This window comes from Amblyomma americanum, chromosome 7, assembly GCF_052857255.1.
Source record: "Amblyomma americanum isolate KBUSLIRL-KWMA chromosome 7, ASM5285725v1, whole genome shotgun sequence".
Taxonomy (NCBI): domain Eukaryota; kingdom Metazoa; phylum Arthropoda; class Arachnida; order Ixodida; family Ixodidae; genus Amblyomma; species Amblyomma americanum.
The window spans coordinates 11,029,725-11,055,006 of record NC_135503.1 but is presented as its reverse complement, the minus strand read 5'-3'; the positions used below and the strand labels follow the sequence as shown (position 1 = coordinate 11,055,006).

Below are 25,282 nucleotides of genomic sequence, written 5' to 3'. Positions count from 1 at the left end.
CTCATCCACTTTAACAATTCACTGAAGAACGCAAGAATATTCTGCTTCCAGCTTCACACATTGGCCACAAGCTGCCAGCAGATGTGAACATCAAGCAGTTATGAGCATTGTGCATTGCTTTTATGACTGAGATCCTATTCTTCCTGATGGTACTTTATTAATTGTTAACCCTATGAAATGCTGCTCATTATTTTAATCGAAGTGACTATATTCTCTCCTGAATATTATATCCAGTGCCGCAGGAAAGCCAATTTTTTGTTCCCTAATGCAAAACACAAACACTTAATTTTTATCAGGCATGTACAAAATTTCATAGAAAGTGTCACACTATATAATTACAAATTATATAGTAGTCGGATACAACCAAGTCTGCAGCGAAGCTTCGTCCACATTCAGGACTACCGAACAAAATTTCTTTGCGACAAAAAGTAGACCATTCTTAAAGCATTTCTTCTTACATAAACAAGAAACTAATCACGAGACAAAATTATGAGGTAAAGAATCTTGATGCCTATGGGCTTGTTTGATACAGTCAAACATTAAAAAGCTAATTTTTTTCACTGTAGTAATTGGTGAGTGGAGAAACACAGGATGCTGTGGACAGGGGCCCATCGTTACCAACTGCCTTTATTTTCAAGTTGTATCCTAATAAAATAACGGAATACCAGGATTTGGCAGTAAGTACCTCAGAGATTGTGGTATCGCTCTTTCTTTGCACATGACTCTATAACAATTAAAGAAAAAATATTATTGCTGGCGGCATAATCTGTCTGATGAGAATCGCGGAGGCTGACCAAGCTCGCTATTTTCATTATTATTTACTGTGTTTGCAGACTGGCAGCGGAAAGTGTACTGTTTGCGATATGTAGGATATTAAATTAATCTGAAACAAGGAAATCACTACTAGGCACTCTCAGAAAAAGCCGAGAGTCCACTGTGTACAGAATTATGCATACACAGTGCCTGAAAGGTGAAGTGTAGAAATCAATTCCTAACAGCTCATGCCTAGAAATGCTCAAATGAATGCTCTGTGTTCCTTTGTTGTTCAAATCTAGCTGCTTGCATTCAGTCAGTACCAACCAGCCCTCTTCAACACATTGGTCCTAGAAAGGCCATGTAGTACACAGGACACATGTGGGTGCTAACTTGATGAGATAAATTTCAATGCAAAAAAAAATTGGGAGTGGTTTAACTCTTCTAAGTCTAGTTAGACAGAGCAAAAGCTCCATTACACTTTGCTACACTTGGTTAGACGCTTGAAACGCCTCGCAAGCGTTTCAGGCACATTCTCAGGCGCGCTCGTCCATGGCGAAACTGCATGCAAGAGCGGCATCGCCACCATAAGCGAACGCCGATTCACGTGCATAATCACATGACTACATTTGGTGAAGTGGTGGTCAGCGCACTGCAGTCGGAGCAGTTGCGCAGTGGCGGTCAGTGCAGTGGCACAGCAGCTGCAGCTGCGGCGAGTCACGTGGTCTGACGTCACAGCCACAACTGAAGGTCAAACTGCAGCACCTGATTACCTTGGCGAAACATGGCGTAGTGGAGCTCGCATCCCAATAAGTCACCGACAATCAATGCGATTCGTGCAGTAGAGTGTGCTTTTAGCATTAGTGTTCCCACTTATGGCAGGTGGCGTAATCCAGTCCACCATTCATGGTGTGATGCCGCACCCTCTCGCCACTCTCCCCAACCCTCAACTCTGCTTGGAGACCTTGGCCTCCCACTGAGTTGCTCTCTCTTCACTTTTGCCCCACCCTCTTATCTCCTTCCCTCTTGCCATTTCCCCCTCTTCACTTTGCCCCCTTTCCTCCGAGGCTTCACACACTGCCAACGCCAGATACTTTTTGCACCAATGATAGTTCTGAGGCTAGTGCATTAAAAGGAAATGCCGCTGTGGGCCTCATAGCTCCCTATAGCCTTGTATCAAACAAAACACTGCGCATGCAGCCAAGTGCAAGAAAAGGTGTTGTTTTTTCATTTTCTCAAACAGCTGGCCAGGTTGGAAGCTGTCATAATGAAGCTGGCCATTCCGGACGGAAGCCTGGAGCACATGGGTGCCGCGCTTTCCAAGCCATGAAGGAGGCCACGAATGCTGTTGTCATTTTATTTTTTTTCACCGAACACAACTGCATTCCTCTTTTGTGATGCTTGCACCGCATTTCTTTTTTACTGCTGTTAATTGAGATTTCCGCATCGAAAGGCTGAAGAAAAAAAAAAGCTTGCCTATGTTTTCTACTGAAGCCACTGCATCAATTATTTATTTTCACTGTAATTACTGTATACAACAGATTTACCTCACTGTATTATACAATGCTTTGTATTGTGGTGCTTCAGCACTTCCGGCACGATCACTCATTTCTTAAGGAAGTTGGCATACTTGGCAGTGCTCGAACGGACACTGTTGCTGCAGTTTAAAAATTTGTTCGCTGCGAGGCAGTGGTTAAAGGAAAATTGGTTTGGTTATTTCTGCTGTCTGGCCCGAAGGGAGTTGATATCTTTCTTGATGGAAGGCTCACATTTCTTTGACAGAAACGAGAATGAAGTGGTGCAAGAACTGATATTTTTTTGAACAGCTCATGCTCTGAAATTATTGATTGAAGCTAGCGTTTGCACTGCCAGACCAACTACCATGTGTAAATTTCAGCTTTCCGGGTTTTGCGGGGTTCATTGCATTACCATCAGCTAGCAGAGGTCATAAGCTTCTCAATTCATCAGAGGTTTTTTTTTTGCTCCCAGTGGCCCCATCTGCTGAACCATCTTATGTCTGTTTTTGTCTGCTGGCTTCAGTAATGCTGTTTAGTGCTCAAGAATTCATGGTTCCCGTTATAGTGTTGTTTCTGTTGTTACTGACTGAAGGAAATGCTTCAGAGCTCTTAGTTCATGTGATGGCACCTGTTCGGAATAATGTAGATTGTCTAGAAGGTGCACAGGGGAAAAAAAAGCAACTGTACCTTAATTGAACCCAATGTTATGAAATTTACTCAATATAAATGACAATGGCTGCTCTTATAATAATGCCAGTAGTACTGAGTGATTTAGTTTCAATTTTGGAAGTGACATTGTTTATATGAAGTCCTGCAGTTCTGGAACCATATTTGCATGGCTTATTTGCATAGTGCATTGTGTGGATCTTGCAGTTGTGACCCATTTCTATTGTTTTGCATAACCTAGTATCACGAAACTTATTAAAGCACACATTGGATGATTCAATTATTCCGTTTAATTTATTGCAAGTGCTCTATTGTAGAATGTCTATTGTGTTGTATTCAACAAAAATTTATATAAATCAAGGAAGCAATGCTAGGAATGTTTACATCCTTCAAGAGGGATGTTTTGGTAGGTAAATGTTACCAGAATGTGATTTTTTGATTTTGCACTTAAAAAATGCTAGGATTCCTGAAGAACAAGTTCTCCAAAAGGTGCGCTTATATACCGGGTGTGTCCCAGCTAACTTGAGCCAAGGGTTAAAGAATCACTTATTAGAGACAGGCGAGTGAAACCAGTTGCATATTGGTGGCAGCCATCTTGCGCACCACAGGCAATTTTCTGTTTCGCAAATAATTGATATTCAATTAAGTTTAATTATCTAAATTAATAAATATTGACTTTAGATGACAAATTGCGTTTGAAGAGTTGTCGAGCACCTTCCAAAACACCCATTCCACCATTTACGATAAGGAAATCCTCGCGTGCGCCTTTTTTTCCCAGCTCCAAAGAAAGCCCGCGAAATACAAAAGAAACCACGTGACTAACGCACCTGCACGCCACGATCGTGCTGCTCTCAAGCGTGGTTTGAGCAAACGAAATCGCCTGCAGCCTTTACTCGACGGCCCCAAAGCAGCGGCAGGCCGTTATGTTGGCGGTGGTTTCTTGTCTGAGTCAGCCAGTGGCACAGATGACGGTGCGAGTTTCCACAAACAAACTGAAAATTTGTGATGTTGCATTTCATCAAGCTGAGCACACAAGTGACAGTTTCATAGACCTTTCGTGCTTGGTCTAGAACTACCCTGAATTTACACATTTTAAAGAATATTATTGGACAGCATATACAGCTTGTTCCATCAAAAAGGCGTCGGCACCGTGTGTCTGAAATAATCGGGGGGCAGCGTAAAAAAAATCATATGGTAATTTGTGGTTCTAGTGATTGATGCTTATTGTTCTGTGATAGGCAATGAGAGTTAATGAAATCATTGTAATTAATTAATTAAAGAAATGAAAAAAATTGTAAAAAGGGGGGTTCAAAGGTACCAAATGCTCAGAATGAAAAGCCAATGCTTGATGATGCAAAATAAGAAAATTTAGTGTGTAATTGATCAATTAATTGAAACAATTGAAAAAATGCGTTCAAAGGTCTTGCACTGCTCAGAGTGCCTAACCCACTACGCTATCGCGTCATACCCTTAGGGCGGAGCTCCAATTTTGTTGGTTGTTTTTAGGGTACGGAATTACCATAGGTGCCATTACCACTGCAGTGTGGTATCCTAAAGCTCATTATAATCGGGGTTCCAGTATACCTACCCTTTGACAGCACTTTGTAAAGCAGGCTTCTGCAAACGAACGTTACAGGCTATGGCTTGTAAACCAGAATTCATGGTTTGCTTACTATTGGGCTAAATTAAAATGCAGACACATATGGCACATTTTTCAGCTGTGCAGTAAAAGGTTCATTTGACTTCACTTGATGAATGCACACTTCATTAAGCCCTTTATATATAAAATTGAATAATAGTTGCTATTTCGAGATGAACAAAGAAAGGTAAAATGTGCTCTTTTCACAGGTGAGGTTAACGTTTTATCCTGACCCAATAGTAGTTTGCTTGCGATGCTGTATTGAAGAGATTTTTTTCATGTAGCTGAAATCAGGCTAATCCATGTCAAGGGTGTCAACTGGATTCTTTGTTTCATTTTAATATCCACCCATATGCTCGTCCAATAACAACTGGTGTGTGTGTGTGCTGGCCACATTGTGTTTCAGTATGTTGCCACTGTGCAGTGATTGGCCCCTTGCAACGCTTCACACAATACTAAGTGAAAATCTTGCTTAACTGTGTTCTTAAGCTTAATGAGTATCTGTTCACCCAGTGATAATGGCCTGAAACCCCATTGGGTTCCACTGTGGAATGAGCAATTGATTGTACTGTCGACTTATATGATTGACATTGTGGCTTCTATGGCAAAAAGCAAGCACAGGTGGTTATTATATATTACGTGTTAAGAATGTATCCTAGATTGGCTGCAGTGAACATTCCAGTTTTCAATGCCAGCACACGTCACCGAGTGCTTGATTCTCACTGACATCACCGAATGCTGTTTCTTCAAGTTGTGAGGTGCTTGGTGTGCTTTCAAGCCAGTCATGTACACAGCCTTCAAAACCAAAAAAAATATGGGGCAGCAGACACACATTAGTTCAATAGTTCCCTGCATAGCAGCTCTGTGTGTAACTCTGCATACAAAGTATTGGTGTACCACAACTTATGTCAATAGCTGTGAGTGGTAGAGCTTAAAAGTATTTGCGACATACTGCACACAGCATACTTTGAAATACTGGATGTGACCTGTGGTATCACATAACATTCACAACGGAGAACTGAGAGTAGACACAGGCCAGCTGCATACCAGTAATGCAGACCACACTGTCCTCTTCAGACTGGCTCAACCCACACTATTTATTTGGTGCAAAGCTCAAAAATGTCCAGAATATCCAAGCGTCCAAGACGGCATTACTACAGCAAGAGTGGTTGTGTTATGTTGTGTTCGAAGGCATTTAATGCATACACGCTTTGTTGACCTGGGCAAAGTCTAGCCTGCGAAACTGTCTGTTCCTGATGTCTGAACTCGGTCTCTGCCAGTGAACTGACATGAAGAAGAGCAACAGATTCTCACCAAAGAGCTAGCCCGCAGGGTCCAGATGTTAGAGAGATGACCAAGTAGCTTAGCTGTGCGCAATGTAGCATGTGCACATATACAGTTTTGCTTTGTTGTTCATTGTAGCTTGCAAGCATTCTATCCGATAGAGATTCTGCATGTTGTCGAGTTTCCTAGAAGCATAGTGTATTAATGTGGTTGTGCTGCTGAAGTGCAGATATATTGCCAGCAAAGTAAAGCCTTATTATAATGAAATGAGGTAAGGCAAAAATAATAATGGACATAATGAAAACACTGCTGCTCCCGCTGAAAGCTCGGTGCCACAAATGTGCAAGTAACTTAACAGTTGCAGTAAGAGAATCTCCACATACCTTTGACTTCATCATAATAAGGTTTTACTGCAGTTATTTTCTGCTTTAGCCTCTACTACCTAGTGACACCTCTGCATTGCGACAGCATAAAGCAGTTGTTCATTTGTAGTATGTATGAAGAGTGCCAACATGCATGTGCTACTGCGAACTGTCTTGTTTATTTGTAGTGTGTTGCAGCAGTTGAGAGGTTGTATTTTTGCAGACACAATCTAGTCAGAGCACCTTTGCAGGCATTCGCCAATTGACACGATCATAACTGAAGTTGTCTTTGAACTGGCTAAGCTCTTCACATGGTTGCTGAAGCGATAAATGACTTTCCCAATGCTAATGATGCGCAGCTATCTAATGCCAACAAAATGCCCCAAGGATTTATTCGCACCCACATTAAAACTTGTTCAACAGCTTGTGTACTAGAGAAGAATGTCATAAAAGCATGCTTATTCGCGAATCTTCAAAAAATTGTCTGCATACTGGTTTATGTTTGCCCAGACAAGCTAATATATGACATCTATTTGTCAATGGCTCTTTTGTTTGGCTTTTGAAAATCGCCTCGCAATGCAGAACACCTGTTCAGCCATTGCAAAAAAGGCACTGGTATGAGCTCGGTGAAAGGTGTGTTCGATATGCCCTTCCTTTGCTGACAATGCATGCCAATGGGTGCAGCACCACGCAACACTGTGTTGACACCTACCTATTTTTAAAAGAGATCGAGTAACGTGGCCTTACAATGCCTTGGACCAACCTCTTAACCATGCCGTTTCGCACTCCCAGCTTGCATTTGACAATCTCATATTTATGGAGTAAAATTTCACGGCACATTTCACGCTGAATACTTCAATCTGCAACAGTTCTGTAACCATTCGATACTGCAAACAAACTATTGTGCATGACTGGCTCTGTCGAGCACTGCACAAAACATGCAAAAATCTTCTCTTGCCTAAAGCAGTTCCAGCACAGAGCATTCTTCCAGACAATTCGTTGGCTTCAGTGCAACAAAATTTTGGTGCCGGCGCGTCCATCTTCTCCGAAACTCGAGTACATGGCCCGCTAAACGATGTAACGCATCGCATTGTGGTCTCGACAGAGTTGCCACAGTTATTGGAGTTGCACGTGGTCCGTTGCGAGCGTGCTGTGCTTCTCTGGTGCCGTGTACAGTTTGTTTTTGTGGCGTGGTTGCACGGTGCAACCGTTTGGCAGTTCACCTGGTACGCGTGACTCAAGTATCGTCCCGCTGGTTTCACAGAGCCAGATTGAGTCACAGCGGTAAAAAGCATAATCGCAAGACTGTTTCCGTTGACTAAAAGGCGACTATGACCAAATTGCTGATTAAGCCTTCAATCTGGCTTATCCATTATACATGCCCCACCCCAAGACATTGTTGTTGTGCGGAGAAACAGACCAAAACGGGTAGTCGCGACAGAATCGCCGCTGTGCACCTACTTTTACCACGGCCCGTATCGGCTTCAGCAGCGCAACAGTGGTGCTAAATGTTCAAAATAGGTCCCTCACTGTTCTCTACATTATTTCTTCAAGACCCGTTTTGTAGGCAGCGAAGCCTATGCGTGTTGACGAGGTCAACATATTCGGTCAGTGTAACCATAACTGACCACGCCGGAGGCGTGGTCAATTATACTGCGTGGTCATACATAATTGGGTATGGTTGTTTGGACTGGTTAGGTTGGTTAGGTCAATTATGTATGACCACGCAGTATGACCTGCAGTAAAAGCAGGTACATGGTAGAGATTCCGTCACGAGCACCAAATGTGGATGCACAAGTACACTGGACACGACAACGCTAGCATACATCGGCGGCAGACTAAACGCCACTTATGTTGTCTTCAGATTGCGTGATGGTAGGTAAGCTTGTTAGCACGTAACAATTGCGGCCAAGGTCGCCTACGGCTATCACACAGCAATGGCTATAAGCTATACCAAGAAATAGCATCAACAATACTGACCAATCGGCAACTCTGAATGTTAATAAACAAACTTGAGAAAGAGCTGGCTATGTCGGACAGTAACAGCTGCACTCACACTATAGTTAGCAAAACTTTCCACTGCATGATCAAAACGCTTATCTTTTCTTTTTAGATAAGCACAGAAGACTCAAAGCTGTTTAACCCTTCACCCCCAATTATTTTCAATGGCATTGCAAGGTGACCAGAATTTTTGATAATCTCTGAACATATCACCACAGTACTCGACAGTGCTTGGAGACCACGATGCTTCTGCAAGACTTAATCATTCTTTGGGCTCTATGCTTGCCCAAGAAATTTCATGAATCAAAAGGGGAAAGAGCAGAAAGACGGGCATCCATCCCGGGAGCTCTCGCCAAGAGGTGCTGCCTCCATCCTATTCAAGGGTAAGAAAACCTGTGCATGTTTGCCTCCTCTACGCATCATTTTACCCACCCCCAAAACACAGCCAGCTTTTAAAACCTGTATAGCTTCCAGCTTTATTTTATCGTCTGTAGTTTTAGTATGCTGCAATTTGCTCAGTGACGTGAAGCAATGCTAACAACATGCCAACATCAAAAAGGCAACCTGTGAACAAGGTGCCGCACCCTTGCATGGCGCACCTTTTATGTACATATTGCATCAGCAGTTTTATCAAGCACGGCAAAGCATGTTTCCCAGGATCACCATATGTGCATGGCTACTGTTGGGGGAATCAATCAAGCAAAACATCTGCAGACATACCGTTTCCACTTTTCGTACCACTCAAACTTTCAAGACAGCCACAATGAAAACCGATCGAGGTTTCAATTTTTGTGCCACATAAGCGTGTGATGAATAACCACAATAAGATTAGGGCATTCAGCAATAACTATGAACAAAAATAAAAAGGAAAGCGGCTTTCGGCTGTTTCTGACAAAGCACAGTAACCACCAGAGACAGATATGGCCATACATATAGGTAGCAGCAACTGCTGCTTCCTACCACTCAAATGAACTGCCAGTTCCTGCACAGATGTATAAGATTTAGGAACATCCTTTCGTTAAAGCCTATGGGCTACCGAGTAGATGATATGAGCTGTCCACTTGGGCAAGGCCATTACAGGTCGTTTCAGTCATCTTTTACGATTTGAAGTAGCATGAGCTTATCACACACTGAAAGATAAAACCAGCTGATCATGACTGCCCTCTTTACATGCAAGAATGTAACACAATGTTGCACCAAAGGCATGCTTGCACACGTGGCTCGTGTGCTTGTAACACTTCAGGCCACCACCGCACACTCCAGTGCTCTTTTAAGCGACTTTTGGACATTGCTTCTTCAGTGTTCCCCAGCACAGAAATTAAAACATACCTAAACTAAGACAGAGAAAGAAAAATAGATAAAATCTCTTAAAAACTTGTATATAATTTGGTAAAGTGCATAATGCTGCTTTTCCGTCTCACTTTTCACTGCCATCTGGTAAACAATACCAGTATGATAAAAAGGAGAAAGACGGTCTTCCAGCACATGCATTTAGTCGCCCACAACTCAGCTCAATGAGAGCCTGAACAAACAACTGCCCAATGAGGGACGTGGCCACAATCACACAGCGTCATGGCAACATGCTACTGCTGTACATTGGTCAGGGACCCAGCTCGGCTAGCTGTTGTGCACCTCTGCTCAAGGACATTACTCTCCCGACCCACCCACACAAAAGATGCATTGTCATTTGACACTGACAGTTATTCTCGTGCACTTTTTCCTTCTGGTAACACTAACACTATCTTTTTTTTCACTATTTCTACATTTGCATAGTGTTACTGAAACAAAATGAACGTGAAACGAGGGTTGGCTACGGTTCTGAAATGCCTACTCCATGTAAAGCATTACTGAGTGTATATAGTTAACAGCTAGCTCTCTGGCAGTGAAAAGTTTTTCTTGTTTTTCTTTTCTCCCTGCATTGTCTCCTGCCTCTATTTTGTGCTACTACAAACAGGCACTGGCCACTGATTTAGGTGCAAAAGTGTATACAAGAACTATATTAATTTATTTTGCAAAAACAGCCTTAAACTCTTACTCTTCCAGTGCGAGCGAATAAGTACAGTAACAAAAAAAGAGAGGGAGCTTGGGCACACCTAAGGCTGTGAGCTTCAGGGGCACCAAAAACAGTAGTAGTCAATCGTACAGTACCTAACAGCTGTCTCAAAGTGCTCTTGCCCTGTGGATGGCAGTTGTTCCATGAAGAGACCACAATAGAAATGCACAACGTTAAATCTGCGACACAAGAAACAACAAACAGATATGTAGCTTTCATTTGCCCAACAATAAGACAACCGTGAATGGCAGTCATCATCTCGCACTGCCCGACAGCGGTGCGAAGTACTAGAGGCTGAAAAGTAAGACATAGCGCCTAAATAGCCTAGCACAAAAACATGCCAGGATAAGCGTACAAATGTCTTCAAATTGATAATAAATCAACGGAAAGTGCCTAGGCCAATTACAAAATTTGGCTTAACAGATGGCATGGTAAACAACCAGATGTCCACTGCACGCTATTTTTCATGACTGCTAGTATTACCAAAAGCTTCATGCAGCTAATATCAGAGTACGAAAACATGGTGGTAAAGCTAGGCGATAATTCATGTCGCTACACAACGAACCGTGGTGTCCACGATCACTCGGCATCCTTGGCACGTACAGCACTTCACGACAACAGGTTTAGAACCAAACCAATGACGAAAGCTGTCAGTCTAAGAATAACAAAGGCCTATTTGAGCACAAGACGAAGTTCGCTTTCAGCCGTACTTACTAATACAATCAGTTTGCTTTGAGTAGGTCCTTCCAACTACTTTCAAGCACAACTGCCATACAAAGCAGGGTGTCAAAGGCAGTTCACTTCAGGGGGAGTAACAAGCTTGCACCTCAACTCCTACCTGATCTACGCTTCATAAACTTTAATAGCCGCCTAACTGTCCTCTTTGCAGTTCCTCTCTGCATTGCCAGCTTTCATAGGAAGTATTTCTGTTTGCAGGCAATTACATCAATTAAAGCACGCAGTCAAGGAAGAGACAAGAGACTTGCATCAGCCATTCCATCACTAATGAGTAAAGCAGCTGCAAACTGCACACTCTACTTGAAATTTTAAATCAAGGCGAGAACGAAGCCGTACGCAATCACTAAAAATGGAGCAAACAATGCTGTCATCAGGCACAAAAGTCCCAACCATGCTTACTCTACTTTGAAACTATCACCGCTGAGCGATACAGCAGCTTGACGCTATCAGGCAGAAATAATGCTGTACGGTGTACCCCGCAAGGCAAGGTGAAGGCCAACAAACATGTACCCCAGTTCAGAATCCTTTTGCTCTCTGATCCCGGGAGCCCGAAGCAACAGCTGCAACAGCCAACGTTATAAGCAGCAGGCGCGATGGCCAGCGCGTTCTGTCAAGCTACCCGCAGAGGCATTCAACACACCCACTGTGCCGCTTTCGTCCTGCACACTGGAGCAACCGTCCGACAAACCACAGACCTTGTCCAGATGACCGGAACAATTCCTACAGTTACCCTTTTCGCACTCCTGCTTGTCTAGACAGCTGCATATGTCCGCCTGTGATGTCGAGATGCCCAAGATGTCTACAGTGTCAACAGACATGGCTGTTGGCACTGCTGTCGGCATCACTGTCGGCACTGCTGTTGACAGCGCTGTCGGAACCACTGTCGGCACTGCACCAGCTATGTCCAGGCTGGGTACCACTCCAGTCGTCGGCTGCTGTTCAGTGACTTGAGTTGCCACATCAACAGTGAGCGTTCGAGGCAGCAGCACTTGCGCAACCTTGGCTGATGCATCGCCCTGTCCGGTCCCTCCGCTCACTATGTCTAGCGGTATCATGGCATAGGCTGCACAGAGAACAAAAAAATCATTTTTAGAAGACCATGGTTGGACTGTATATTGCAAACTGGCAAGCACACTGTCAGTGTCGTTCACTCCAGGTTCCTGGTTCCATGACTGATGAAGGGGTCTTGGAACAGTTTTTGTTGAACTGGCAAAGTTCAACAGTGCCAAGGCCTCTTAAACTTCTTATTTTTTTAATCTTAACAGCAGGAACTGCAGCAAATGGGAACGCTTTTTTGTACATAGTTCCTTTTGATTAGCATCTCAGGTCAACCCTGACTATATTCCTGCTTTTGCTTGCGAACAGCTGTTAGCCTCGATGATCAGCAGTATTATTCTGGCATGAGTAGCGATTCAAAACCAGGCAGAATACATCACCATCAAAAGGAGGGAACTATCCAGTTCACTGTGCAGGACGGTAATTTGGTCAGAAAGAAAGGTGTGCTTTCTACACACATCTACTCCGGACACTCAAAAAAGGCTTCTCATCACCTTGTTCAGCGGTCTACATAAATACCTCACACCTTCTGAATATCCCACAATCAAAAAGTTGTGTGTGGTAGCCAAGCTCAATGTCGGATGGTACAATAATAGCAGATAAAGCCTTTCTTTGCAGAAGGACACTGCAGACTCACTACAGCAGAACTACAGTCGACGACCGAAATTCTGAGCCCCGATTTTTCGGACATGCTTGATTATTTGTACTTCTTTGCGGCACTGTGACATGGCCGTGACATACTAGGTTCATTTAGTAGATGTGCGGTTCTGTGGCCTATGGGTTGCGTGCTCGCCTTGCAATCTGAATGTCCTGGGTTCAATTTCCTGCACTTTCGGAAGAAAATTTATTTTTCTTTGATGCCACAGTGACGTCATCTGTGATTTTTGCCACTGGGCAGAAAGGGGGCTTTCAGCAGTAGTGCTGAAATTTAGACATGACACCTCCTGCACATCTGGAAGATGCTCTGCCATTGGGCACACCACACAAGTGGCCTTCCACCGTGTTCTGAGCATGCACGTGAAAGTACCTCGGAGGGCAGCACTGTTGACGTCCAGCGCCTGGATGGGCACACTGACTAAGGTGGTGCCCTGTGGAGCTGCCGCAGGCCCTCCTGCCGCCGTGCCCACCATGGTGTTGAGTAGCAGGTGGGCGGTGCCGTCGTCAGCCTCGCAGTCCAAGGCCGCCTCAAGCGGCTCATCCGGGTCCACATCAAGGCCATCTAGGTGGAATGTCACCACCTGGCCCTGCGGCAGCCAATGACACGGCTCAGTCGGAGCACAAGAAACGTGCAGCTGCACTTGGCAGTCAATGAGGGTACACCACCGGCAGAAAGTGTCGCAGCACCGAAATCAGGACGCTCGGCACATGATGCGCCATGAGGCACTGCTCTTCAGTCACAACAGCTGAAAAGTTGTCACAAACTTAGTCGTGCTTGTGGGATTGCAAAAAATCTCAGGCAAGAAATGCTTTCTATTTTTATCACTGGCATTTGACTTCTACATTAAGCTCTGCATCAGAACTCCACATCCTGATGTCAAGACCAAAAGGGACTCCGTGATCGTCATTTGGAAGTAAATGTAAACTGATATCCAGGAAGTGTGAAAACAAATAAAAAAGGAGTGGCAGGGCAAGTTACCACTGTGTAACGCGATTCAGAGACAGCTGTTAATGTATCTATATTCTACGGTATCTTGAGGTAGAGAATATGAGAGCGACTTCATATCTGTACAGTTCTAGAACGTTTTTTGGTTTCCCACACATACTTGTTTTTCGACTAGCTCTCCTCTCCAGACTGCTGCTATAGGCAAGTGGCGCCACGAATCACCTTCTACAAGGGTGGTGCGTTGCATAGCAGCCACCGCAAATGGACCGTGCTACATTCCTCTACGCTTACCATACCCTCCCTCCTCCTTCCACGGTAAGAAACCTCCGGATGGTCCCCGTGGTTCTGACCCCCAGGTTTAACATTCCTACACTCGTGCCATATCTTCCTCCATCCAAGGTAACGATCCTCTATGTGGTTGCTGTGGCAACCACCCTCTGCATGTCCCTTATGCTCTTGCCATACCTTCCTCTTTCCACGGTAGCCATCCTTTGGTTGGCAATTCCTCTGCTTTAGCCACATCCTTCCCCTTCCACAGTACCACCTTCCGGATGGTTCCCGTGGTAACCACCCTCCGGTAGTGCCTTCCTACCATCTCACTTTACCCCCCTCCTTTCAGGATAACTACTCTCCAGGTGGTTCTCATGGCAACCACCCACTGGCTGCACCCTCTTACATTCTCACCATACCCTCCTCCTTCCAAGGTAATCCTCTTCCAGTAGGAGATTCCTCCAATCTCTCCACACCCTTCTCCTTACGCGGTAACCACCTTCCAGATGGTTTCCGTGGCAATCACCCTCCAGTTACCCCTTCCAATGCTTTGCCATGCCCTCCTCCTTCAAGGTTAAACTATCTCTGGTTTGTTTCCGTGGCAACCACCCACTGGCTGCAGCCTTCTTGTGCTCTTGCCACACCCTCCTCCCCCTACGGTAACCATCCTCCATTTGGGGATTCCTCTGCTCTTGCTGCATCTACCTCCCGTTCCCACCTCCCGGACAGTTCTTGTGGCAAGCGCCCTCTCATTGCTCCTTCCTATGCTCTCGCCACGCCCTTCTCCTTCCACGGTAACTTCACTCAGGTTAGTTCCCGTGGCAAATACCCATTGGATGCGTCTTCTTACGCTCTCGCCAACATACCCCCTTCTTTCGCGTAACCACCCCCGGTTATGCATTCCTCCATTCATGTCATAACCTCCTCCTCCCACAGTAATCCCACACCCTGAGTGGTACCCATGGCAACACACATGACTGCGGCATACTACTACTGCTACTACAACGCAAAATCCAGAAATGGGCGCAAACTGTCACTGTAGAAAGGTTGAGGTGAAGACAAGGCTGTGTTTCTGGTAGACAATGCTACAGGAAAGAATATAGCTCACCTCTTCACCATGCGGCCGGTCATGCCTCGCCACATGGGTCTTGAGACTGTACTGTGTTGTGAACGTCTTCTGGCAGCCATCCTGTGTGCAGAGGTAGGGCTTCTCTCCTACAAAGACCATACAAGCATCAATTCAGTAATCCTTGCTCATTCCTCTTTTAGTCTTCCACCATAGTATTACAAATGTATACCTACAAAAGTGCGCATACTCGTAAGAAAAGTTGTCACAAAAAAAGACTGTGTCACTGCGTGGCTTCAAACCATCTTTTTCCCCCACGTGCACATCACTCGCTCGTTTATACCACCGCCACAAAGAGACTGCAGTTAGTCAATTTTGTTACGGGATGTGTTAGGCCAAAATGTGTGGTGCAAACGAAAAAAATTCTGTCATCCAAGAACTACTACAACCTTTGTCCGTAAAGTTTCAAGACTGATTTATTTTCTTCTCTAGAAAATGATTCCCTAAAACAAATGTTGGTGCATATGTGTAGCGGCATCTTTTCGGGCTAACCTGAGCTATATATGTTATATGCTGTGGCAGCCGCTAGATGGCACCATATGTAGAAAAAATATGTTGTCACTAGTCATCTGCGCGTTCTACTGCGAGTGAATGTGGAGAGATGGACGTCCACCTCGAACAGCGTGTAAGCATAAAATTCTGTGTGAAGCTTGGCAAGACAGCTGCACAGACTTAAGAGCTCCTTTGTGACGCTTACGGCGAGACATTAACGCAGGCGCGAGTTTTCGAGAGGCACAAGAGGTTCATTTCGGGGAAAACGTCGGTGGAAGACGACACAAGGCAGGGGCGCCCTTCAATCTCGTGGAATGAAAACAGCATGGCTCGTATCAGGTAAATCACACAGAAAGACCGCACCATTGCAGTCCGTATGCTATCAGATGCTCTCGACATGAATAAGATAACATGCCATGAAATTTTGAGTGAGAACTTGAGGAAACGAAAGCTGAATGCCAGATTTGTGCCGCACTCCCTCACACAGGATCAGAAGGACACGCGGGCATTAGATTTGCTCTCCGAGGCAGAGAAGGATGCTGCATTCGTCGACAGCATCATTGCTGAAGACGAAACATGGTGTTTTCAATATGATCCTCAAACAAAGAGGCAGAGTGCCGAGTGGCAGTCCACAAGCTCTCCGGCGTCAAGAGAGGTGCGGCGACAAAAGACCAAAACAAAGACGACGCTGATAGTTTTCTTTCTATGCCAGAAGTGTCATACACCACGAGTTCGTCCCACAAGGGCAGACTGTGAATCAGGAGTTTTTTATCCGCGTGCTCCTACACTGTGTGATGCACTGACGCCGTCGCCCTGACTTAGGGGCATCTGGGCAATGGATCCTTCTCCACGATAACGCAAGGCCACACACTGCTCTCAGCGTGACAAAATTTCTCACCAAGCACAGCATTACTGTACTTCCCCATCCGCCATACTCGCCTGACCTCTTCTCATGCGATTTTTTCCCACTTCCTCGTGTGAAGAGAGCCCTAAAAGGTCGCTGGATGGGGAGCGTGGAGGCCATTCAAGACGCCACGACAAAGGATCTGACAGCCCTGCCAAAAAAAGCATTTTCCAACTGTTTCCAAGACCTGCAGAAGCATTGGAAGCTGTGTATAGACTGCAAGGGAGACTATTTCAAACGGTGCTGCACAAATGATTTCAATGTTAAACGCATTTTTTTTTAATGGACTCGGCCTCGGAACTTTATGGACAAAGGTTGTACTTTGTTTCAGGAATGCAGGCTCAGACATTCAACGAGAACAGTGCTGCCATCTGTCACGCAGGGATAAAAGTGAGCATAAAGGAACATTGCAGCATTGAGGCTGCACAGATCCATACATTCCAGTAAGTGAAAAGTTATCCAAATGAGACTCAATTCGTCTTTCTGCAGCTAGACCTGCAGATAGCAGCAGCAGTTTTTTTCATGCTTGCAGCACAAATCAAACAAGTATTAATATAATAATGAATGCCCTGAATAAAAAGATCATGTAATGCCGGTGATTAAAAAAAATAAAAGCATGGTCTCCAAGTGAGATATGCATGCAAATAAGCCACGAGTATATGGTGCAGATATTCCAGTCACAGACACAAGAAAGCAAGCAGCCTGTGCCAACACTAAAATTTACTTTGTTTTTTTTCCCTCAAGGCTTGCAAAGTACATTGTTTCAGAGAGATATGTGTGGAAAGAGTGCAATCGGTTTGATAATAGCTCTAAACACTTATGGTTGGCAAGTTTACCTGTGTGAGTTCTAATGTGGGTTTTCAGGTGATGACTAGCAGCAAATGACTTCCCACACCCGTCTGTGTCACATCTGAAATGAAAAAAAGCCGATGCAAATAAACTTGGAAAGCATCGAATTATATTTAAAGGATAGAACAAGAAGTGGTGTAATTCAACACAACCGAATTAAAATCACTGAAGATTTCTTGCGATTATTCTTTATTGTTAACCAATGGCAACTGGCATGATAAGTTCTAAGTGCAAGCTAAGCATGACCTCGCCTAGTCAAAGCGCACAGCCAGAAGCGAACCTGTAGGGCTTTTCACCGGTATGAGTGCGAGTGTGCTTCTTGAGGTCACTCAGGGTGGTAAAGATCTTCACGCAACCATCCTGGCCACAGTTGAACGTCTCTCCCGTGTGGATCCGCTGGTGAGCCTTCAGCCTGCATCATCCATGATTATATAAATCACAAGTAATGCCATCGTGCCTTCCACGGGGCCCAGCACCTAAATCAGAAAAGTTCATGACTATGAGTCTGACTCTTTGCATATGGCTGGCACAAGAGGCAAGAGGGCTTGAATTGAATTACCACAGCTATAAAACATTCAACAACAAACCTACCTGGGTTCAATAAGTCACGCCTCAATACTGACTATGTTAATAATGTCATCAAACACACTAATTTCTGATGAGTTGCTGGTCCTTAAGGGTAACGGAGTGGATTCCAAGAGAATTAAGGCAAGCATAGCAGGAGGCAGCAGAAATTTAGGTGGGCGGATGAGATTAAGAAGTTTGCAGGCAAAGGGTGGATGCTGCTGGCAAATGACAGGGTTAATCGGAGAGACATCGGAGAGGCCTTTGCCCTGCAGTGGACGTAGTCAGGCCAATGATGATGGTTATCCCACAAAGCCATGCAAAAAGATTAGGCTGCCACAAGTTTTGCACCAAGATGGAGTGACAAATAGCTCACCAGTTAGACATTTCACCAATTTTTTTCAAAAGCACAGCACAGGACACCAGTTTCTCTTGGCAGTATGCCACTTCAAAGTGGTGCTCCAGTCCTGATAACATTTACCTGTCCTCATGACTAAGTGACACTGATGATCACAGCTTTCAGCTGCAAACACAAGGCACAGAGATATAGCAGCATGGGGAAACTGCACACATCGTCACACATGAAGTAGTACACCAATCTTTCCTATTCCCTTTATACAGACAGGACAAAAGACCTGCTACAAGTTTAGCTTAGCTCACGTTGTAGCAATGCAGAAACTGCTACGATTCGCAGATTGTAGTTTTACTGCTTTAGAAAGACAGGTTTACATTTGTGGTGATATGTAAAGAAAGCAACGCATGTGCTGCGATGCTATCACAAAATTTGGAAGGACAATTACATTTACTTATTACTAATGATTCAGCATGTACGGCTGCAGCAAAAAGCAAAAAGAAGCTTCCCAAATCAGCCTCATTACGAGCTATTATAAGGTCCGTCTTGTTGCAGTTTCAGAACAGAGGCACCATAAATTCGCAGCAGCTCAGTGGCCCTGGCATTCGGCTACTGATCCCAAGGTCACAGGTTCTACCCTGGCCATGGCAGCCGTATTTAATGGAAGCGAAATAGAGAAATACCCATCTACCATATGCAATGTCAGGGCTCATTAAGGACCCCAAGTTTTCGAAATTAACTCGCAGCCCTCCCTCATAGCCCATGTGTCTCCTGAGAACCTTAAACTCCACATACCTAAACTCATTAACATTTAATTTGGCTAGTGCTGTTTGATTAGTTTAGCCCCTTGCCATCTGCTCAGCATGCAAAGCTGATTTTTTTGAACTTGCAATAAATAAACAAATGTGACCTTCATGTCACAGCAGTCAAATTTCTATTCAAAGCATGACAAGATATGGCCATGGGTGGGCTGCAGGTGACGACACTAGTAAGAGCTCCTCTCCTTTTTTGTAATTCTCATTTTTCGTGATTTGCACATTAAAAGCTCACTCTAAAAAGAATACTTACCAAACCACAATTAACCTTGTCTTATCATGCTCCTGGTGTTATTTCTTGCAAGCTATACACAGGGCTTAGCCAATTAACTTGCTTATACAAAACTATTCTCACTCACCTGCAGTTCAGAAAAAGGCAATGCAAGTCACCAGGGGTGCCCAATTTCAGAGCCATTCTCACTCTTTGCAAAGCTCTACTTTCCTTTCAGTAAAACCTGCTGTGTTAGTATCGATAACATTTGGGCTTGAAGCCCCTTTACACCCAACATTTAGACACGCGGAACACAGACTTCACCACTTTTACAAGGCCAGTGCAGTAAGATAGCCAGCAATCAAGCAAGACGGTAAAAAGGCCACACCCCTCACCTGTAGAGAGTGTTGAAGGTCTTCTCACAGCCCGTGACGTGGCACTCATAGGGCCGCTCATTTGTGTGTACCCGGAAGTGGATCTTGAGGCTGTATGATGTGAGGAAGGCCTTGCCGCAACCCTCTTGCGTGCACACAAATGTGTATTCGCCTGCCACAGAAAGGAACGATGGAGAGGCAACATGCATGTTTTCAAGTTCACAGTCAGGAGTACAAAGCAGCCCCAAGCGTTTCGCATCATCTTGAAAGCAGAAACGGCAAGAGTTTCGGAGCACAAGAATTCAGATTTCAGGTTTAATCCCTACATAGAACCTAAGCACTACAATTCCACCGACTGTGAAACCATGAGGAACTCCACATTTCAAAAAACGCATGGTCCACTGCTTGTTACAGTGGCAATATGAGGGTGGAAGACTTTCGTACTGTGATATACACAATGATGAACATGATGAGGGTCTAATGTTTGCTACAACATCAACATAATGGCAGGTGACTTGTGATGTGACAAGACCTGCCCAAATGACGAATACAATTTACAATGAGTGAAGCAAGCCTGCCGCCAGTGACAGGCCTATTTGGACCACAGTGTGGGTTGCAAACAATGGCTACATACCAGTGTGTGTTTTTTGATGCGTTTTAAGGTTGCCTGCCGTGCTGTAGGTGCGCTTGCAGCCCTCGTAGTTGCACCGAAAACGTTTTATCTCACGCCTTCGGGTCTCCTGGTTCAGACTCTGAATTGTCAGCGTGGCATGGGTTGGGTTCTTTGGCATCGGGCTGTTGCCCGGATTGATTTGCATGCAGATCTGATCGGCTGATATGGTGTGCTGAATGTACCTGGAACAAAGCCAAATGCGCACAGAGCTGACGGTATGAAAAAATGAGTGGTAACATGCGCACCCCAGCACAACTAAAAAATAAAGCCACACAAACAGATGCCCTCTTTTAACAAAGGGCCCAGGGCACCCTTTCCGAAATGTAAATGGTCTGAATGCATAAGACTAGGAAAAGACAACAATATGCAGAACTAAACTTTTCTGCAGCGCAACCTCAATACAATTATTCCAGTCAGGAAAAATATATTTGATCTTTAATTAATGGGAAACAGCAGCTGCAATGTTAAAAAAAATTCTAGTGGATGTTTCCATGAGTAATAAAGTGTCTTCTGACAGCCTTACATCGGTGAAAAAAAAGAAAATGGAAGTTTCTTGGTTAAATTAAAGGCAAACTTAAGCAATAGTTCTGCTAATCAACTAGGGCCAACAAAGGTGTTCATTGCTATACTGACAATCAACCAAGCCAATCAGCCAAGTGGCCAGTGACATAGCTGGCTGACACAAATCTAAAAGCCCAGCATAATAAAATGACAACAATATAGAACACACTCGTTTATTAAAAAAAAAAAAAACTAACTAAACACTCTCAGGCCTGTCCTTGCTTTCTCCTCTGCACCAAGTCTAATTACTGCACAGCTAAAACAGATCACTATTCTGTGCAACTTAAAAAAATATGTATGCACAGCAGAGAAGAAAATACACAATGAGTTTAATGTTAGACACTGCGCTTGGAGGCACTACAGCTGCAGTGCGTTAACAGCTGCAAAAAGGAAAATGTTCTCAGAGATGTTAAACTGCTAAGCATCTTCCTTTTTGGGGCCCAAGCTCAACTCCTCTTTGGCCACAGCCTGACTCATGCATTTGAGTATTGTGTAAAATTTTTTAACATCATCTCAAGACGTGTCTGACATTTTCCCTAACCTGTGCTTTGCAGTTGTAACAGAAATAAAATACACTGAGCAAAAATGACATGAAATGAGAGTACTTATAGGAAGACTGTACTGAGAAGGGGTCAAGTACTTTTGTACTGGTGCTGAGCTTCCACAGTGCTTTCATTTTGTGAAACCAAGAAAAATCCTCTCAGGTGCCTCTGGTAATTCGTAAGATCAGGTGCTAAATAAATAGCACCAAAACCAGTTTAATATATGTAAACAAGGTCCTGCAGGTGTTACAACTTCAAAACTAACCTACTTTAGGCATCAAATGAAATGCGATAATGTGAGCACATTGCCACATGGTATGCCCCTTTTTAACAGTCCCCAGGTTTGCCCCTAGACCATGCAGTAAAAGCTCAGTAGCACCTTTTGCCACGCTTATTTGTTACGCTGCTGTCGAACTTTCACAAACTTTATCAGAATCCTTCGCCATGCACACACTCATAAAAACAGCCCATCGCATCCTTCCCCAATTAGACCACCTCTTTAAGGTGCAACCCAAGATTGCTCATACCCAACCTATGCGTCACTCGCCACTGTTCCTTGCCATTTACCACTGGAATAAGCTACCTGCAGAGATTGTTTCCAAGAACAATTAAGACGATTTTGTTAGCAAATTGACATGCGCACTGTGCCGACTCTTAATAGATTGTTGCCAGAATTGTATTCTGTTTTTTGTCTCTAGCATTGTTGTCTACTTCTTTGAATGTGTGTTCTCAACCTCCCTTTTATCTAGTTTTGTTGTCAGTTATCAGTGCATGTTTTGCACATGCTCTCTTGTTTGATGACTGACTGTGTTGTGTATTATGGTTCTCTTATGTGTTTTTTTTTTTCAAACCCCTATGTAATGCCTGTAAAGAGCCTTCAGGGTATGTGAATAAAAAAAAAAGGTCTCTGCAGAGGTGAAAACTTCCACTCTCCCTCCAGTCATGTTAGAGGCAGATAGATACATGCGCCACATAAGAGCCTAGAATCAAGCCAGATGGCCTGAAGGAAGCTTTTATAAAATGACAGCGAATTCTAGCCTAAGAAGAAAATTTTTTTGGCATGGGCTTAATGTTAAAAACACAAGCAGCAGATCCAACTCTCAAGTTCTGGCTACGTCTCGTAACATGCACACATCAGCCCAGCATCCAGTGAGAGTCACACATCACTTATGGCTGACAACACACAAAAAAGAAAAAAGGCAAGCATTATGTCGACACAGTTGTATGCAAAGCACCACACAAAGCACCACTACCACACAAATTTTTAACATGCTAACATCAATAGCATTCTCAAGAACTTTTTCAGCACACAAGTAACACAGGCAGTCTCTAGATTAGTGAAAGCTGACCTTTTCTAATGGTGCGACAGATTGCTCAGTATCCAGCAAATATGGACCAACTACTCCCTTAGCAGACTCACCCCAAGCATCACTTGACCACAAATAAGTGCGAAAGTGAAATAAAATTGTAAAAGAATTGCTGCCTCCTCTTTCTGTTCAATTATGACTACAATGACGGCATAGATTCATAATCCATTTTCCCTTGTTACAGCCATAAATTCCCAATTACTTTCACAGGTTTACAGTCACCCAGTCAGTGCCACTATTCATATGATGCTCCTCTTTTTGCTGCCACCTTCACCAGACATGTACCACTCAGCTTATCTGTTTTCCAAAATTCTGAAAGCCCCCTTTCATATTATACAATTCATGTGTGATGAAAAAAAACAAAACAACGTACTGCTTAAATTTTACCAAACCTACTGCAAGCATAGTGTGCAGTTACATCTTTGTAACTCTAACACCTATCAACTGCATTAACTTTGAGGTAAGAATTTTCCATAATGGGTGCTGGTACTCAGGATATCTACAGAGAAATTGAACTCTAAATGTTCCAAAGAGGTTTTTTTGAAAGTGTCTGTTTCTAAATATGAAGGAAAGCCCTCTACTCAACGGCTAAAAGCCAGTTTACATTCACAGAATACATTCATCCAGGATCTGTTGGGTACTTGGAAGGCTTCCTCATTGTGCGACCTAGTGGGAAATTCATGTGTATTCATAACCGTGAACTCGCGCCTCTATGAGTGTAAATACTATTTAAGCGAAAATAAAGCAAAATACGAGAAGGAAAGAAAACAACAGGACCAGCGCTAACTCACAACTGAAGGTTTATTCACAGGAAGCAAGGAATATAAAGAGCGCAAACAAGAAAACAACGCAAACAAACGTGTAGCTATGTGGCATCGAGGCATCGAGGAAACGAACTTCACTGTCATGCAGGCAAACCGACAGGCTGCTAACGCACAATCTAGTTTTTTTTCTTTATGTAGAAAGTGCAGACAAGGCCTCTAGCACAAGGAAACCTTCTAATTTTTTAATTACAAACTTAAGAAAGCAAGGAGAACCTACTCCAGAGTCTCCTGTTTTCCACGTACTGCAAAAGTGACCAAAGTTTGCCAGCTTTAGGTAGATTCATGCTTATGTAACAATCACGTAAAGACTTCAGGATCCTTCTTTCCTTATTGTACAAAGCTTTATTATGCTGAACAATGTGATCACTGACATGGCCACAAGTAGCATGAATAATGTTATAGAGCTCCTGGCAAATGCAGTTTACCAAAGTGACAGTCATGGACGCACACTTAATATAAAAATAAAAAAACCCAACGAAAAAAAAAACTGAACAAGGTACCCCTGCCAATGTACTTCATTGGTATATAGTTAGTGTGAAATATGAGTCAGGGGGCGCATATTTGGAGTCCTGAGGCTTCTGTCAAACCCTCTTGTGTCCAAGTTTGCTCCGTTGCAACTATTTTTCTCCACTTTCCTCCGACGCGGGTAAAAATGAACCGGCGAAAGCACGTTGCATAACCAGGCGCAGCGCCAAGACATTTTTCTTTCGCACAGACACGGTGACTCGGCTCCGGGACAGCTGATCGCTCAGAGCCACTGATATCGTTACCTGAATCAAGGTGAAACATGAGCGCCTCCAATGAAATTCAACAAGTTCAAGGACGAATGCTTCCACACCGTACGACGTTGTGTCGCAGTTGCACAGCGGTATAGGCTTTCTTTCCATAGCAGCAAATATAGAGCTCGAAAAAAAGGCCACATTTATTTTGTGCACACAGTCAGGACGAATTCACAGTGGACGAATTCATTGCGATCTGGGTGAATTAACAAGAATATATTTTGAGAGCAAAATGCCGACTGTCGTACCGCTTGACAAATGTCGGGCCCTTTCACGAAGGTCCGATCAACAAACTCGAACGATGCGCTACCCCCCACTTATGTGTGCACTCTGTGGTGTACCCTAGAGAGGAGTTGACAAGATAAAAGAAACGCAGACAGAAATCGCGCAAGGAAAACACCGCGAGGACCGGCGATAACCATGTTAGGGTAAAAACGCGCCGCCACTGAAGAGGAAAGTTACCACTAAAATAACGCTCTGTTCACCAATGCCCCGGGGCGTCTCACGTACTTGTAGTTCGCACTACTGAGGGCAAGCACTCCGATTTGAGACTCACCCCGCGTTCTCGTTTTCGTGATCTTCAACGAAGATACCCAGGTCCTCGGTGGCATTTTGACCGTCGGCCGAGTCATCGAAGATGCCGTCTTTAGTCGAGAAAATCTGCTGACCGAACGTCGTATTATCCAGGCTGTCGTACAGATACTCATTAAATCCAACAGTCCTCGTTGTCGGACCCGACGACGATGTATCATCTTCCATTTTTCGGCAGATATCCTCTAGGTGAACGTCGATGAGCACCAGCGGACATGAAGGTTTCTTCAGATTCGCTAAAAATACACTAGTTTCGCGATCGACGCGGCCTCTGTCAGACAAAATTCAGTTCCAGTTTCGCTTTTAGTAGCCGTAG

The 25,282-nt window shown here is 44.1% G+C and overlaps 3 protein-coding genes across 4 annotated transcripts in view; 1 reads left to right on the top strand and 2 right to left on the bottom strand.

The window, feature by feature from the left end:
* The window catches only part of Cep97 (centrosomal protein 97kDa), a 151,437-nt gene extending 144,674 nt beyond the window's left edge, over positions 1 to 6,763 (top strand). The window contains exon 18 of the mRNA XM_077631139.1: positions 1,997 to 6,763. Within this exon, the coding sequence (XP_077487265.1) occupies positions 1,997 to 2,083 (87 nt within the window). The 3' untranslated portion in view covers positions 2,084 to 6,763. The remainder of the gene's footprint in view (positions 1 to 1,996) is intronic.
* The window catches only part of RpL24 (ribosomal protein L24), a 304,226-nt gene that overhangs the window by 152,529 nt on the left and 126,415 nt on the right, over positions 1 to 25,282 (bottom strand). The gene's annotated exons all lie outside the window — the stretch shown is intronic.
* Positions 11,263 to 25,206, bottom strand: LOC144098458 (uncharacterized). 2 transcript variants are annotated; one of them, XM_077631136.1, is made up of 8 exons: positions 24,932 to 25,204; positions 20,264 to 20,484; positions 19,651 to 19,801; positions 17,594 to 17,725; positions 17,301 to 17,374; positions 15,051 to 15,157; positions 13,097 to 13,313; positions 11,263 to 12,076 (listed from the first exon to the last, which is right to left on the bottom strand). In XM_077631136.1, exons 1-8 carry the CDS (start codon positions 25,132 to 25,134, stop codon positions 11,589 to 11,591), a joined length of 1,593 nt encoding a protein of 530 aa, XP_077487262.1. In that variant the 5' UTR covers positions 25,135 to 25,204; the 3' UTR covers positions 11,263 to 11,588. The 2 variants fall into 2 exon arrangements, with proteins under 2 accessions (XP_077487262.1, XP_077487263.1); XM_077631137.1 differs by lacking the exon at positions 17,594 to 17,725 and having other exon boundaries at positions 24,932 to 25,206.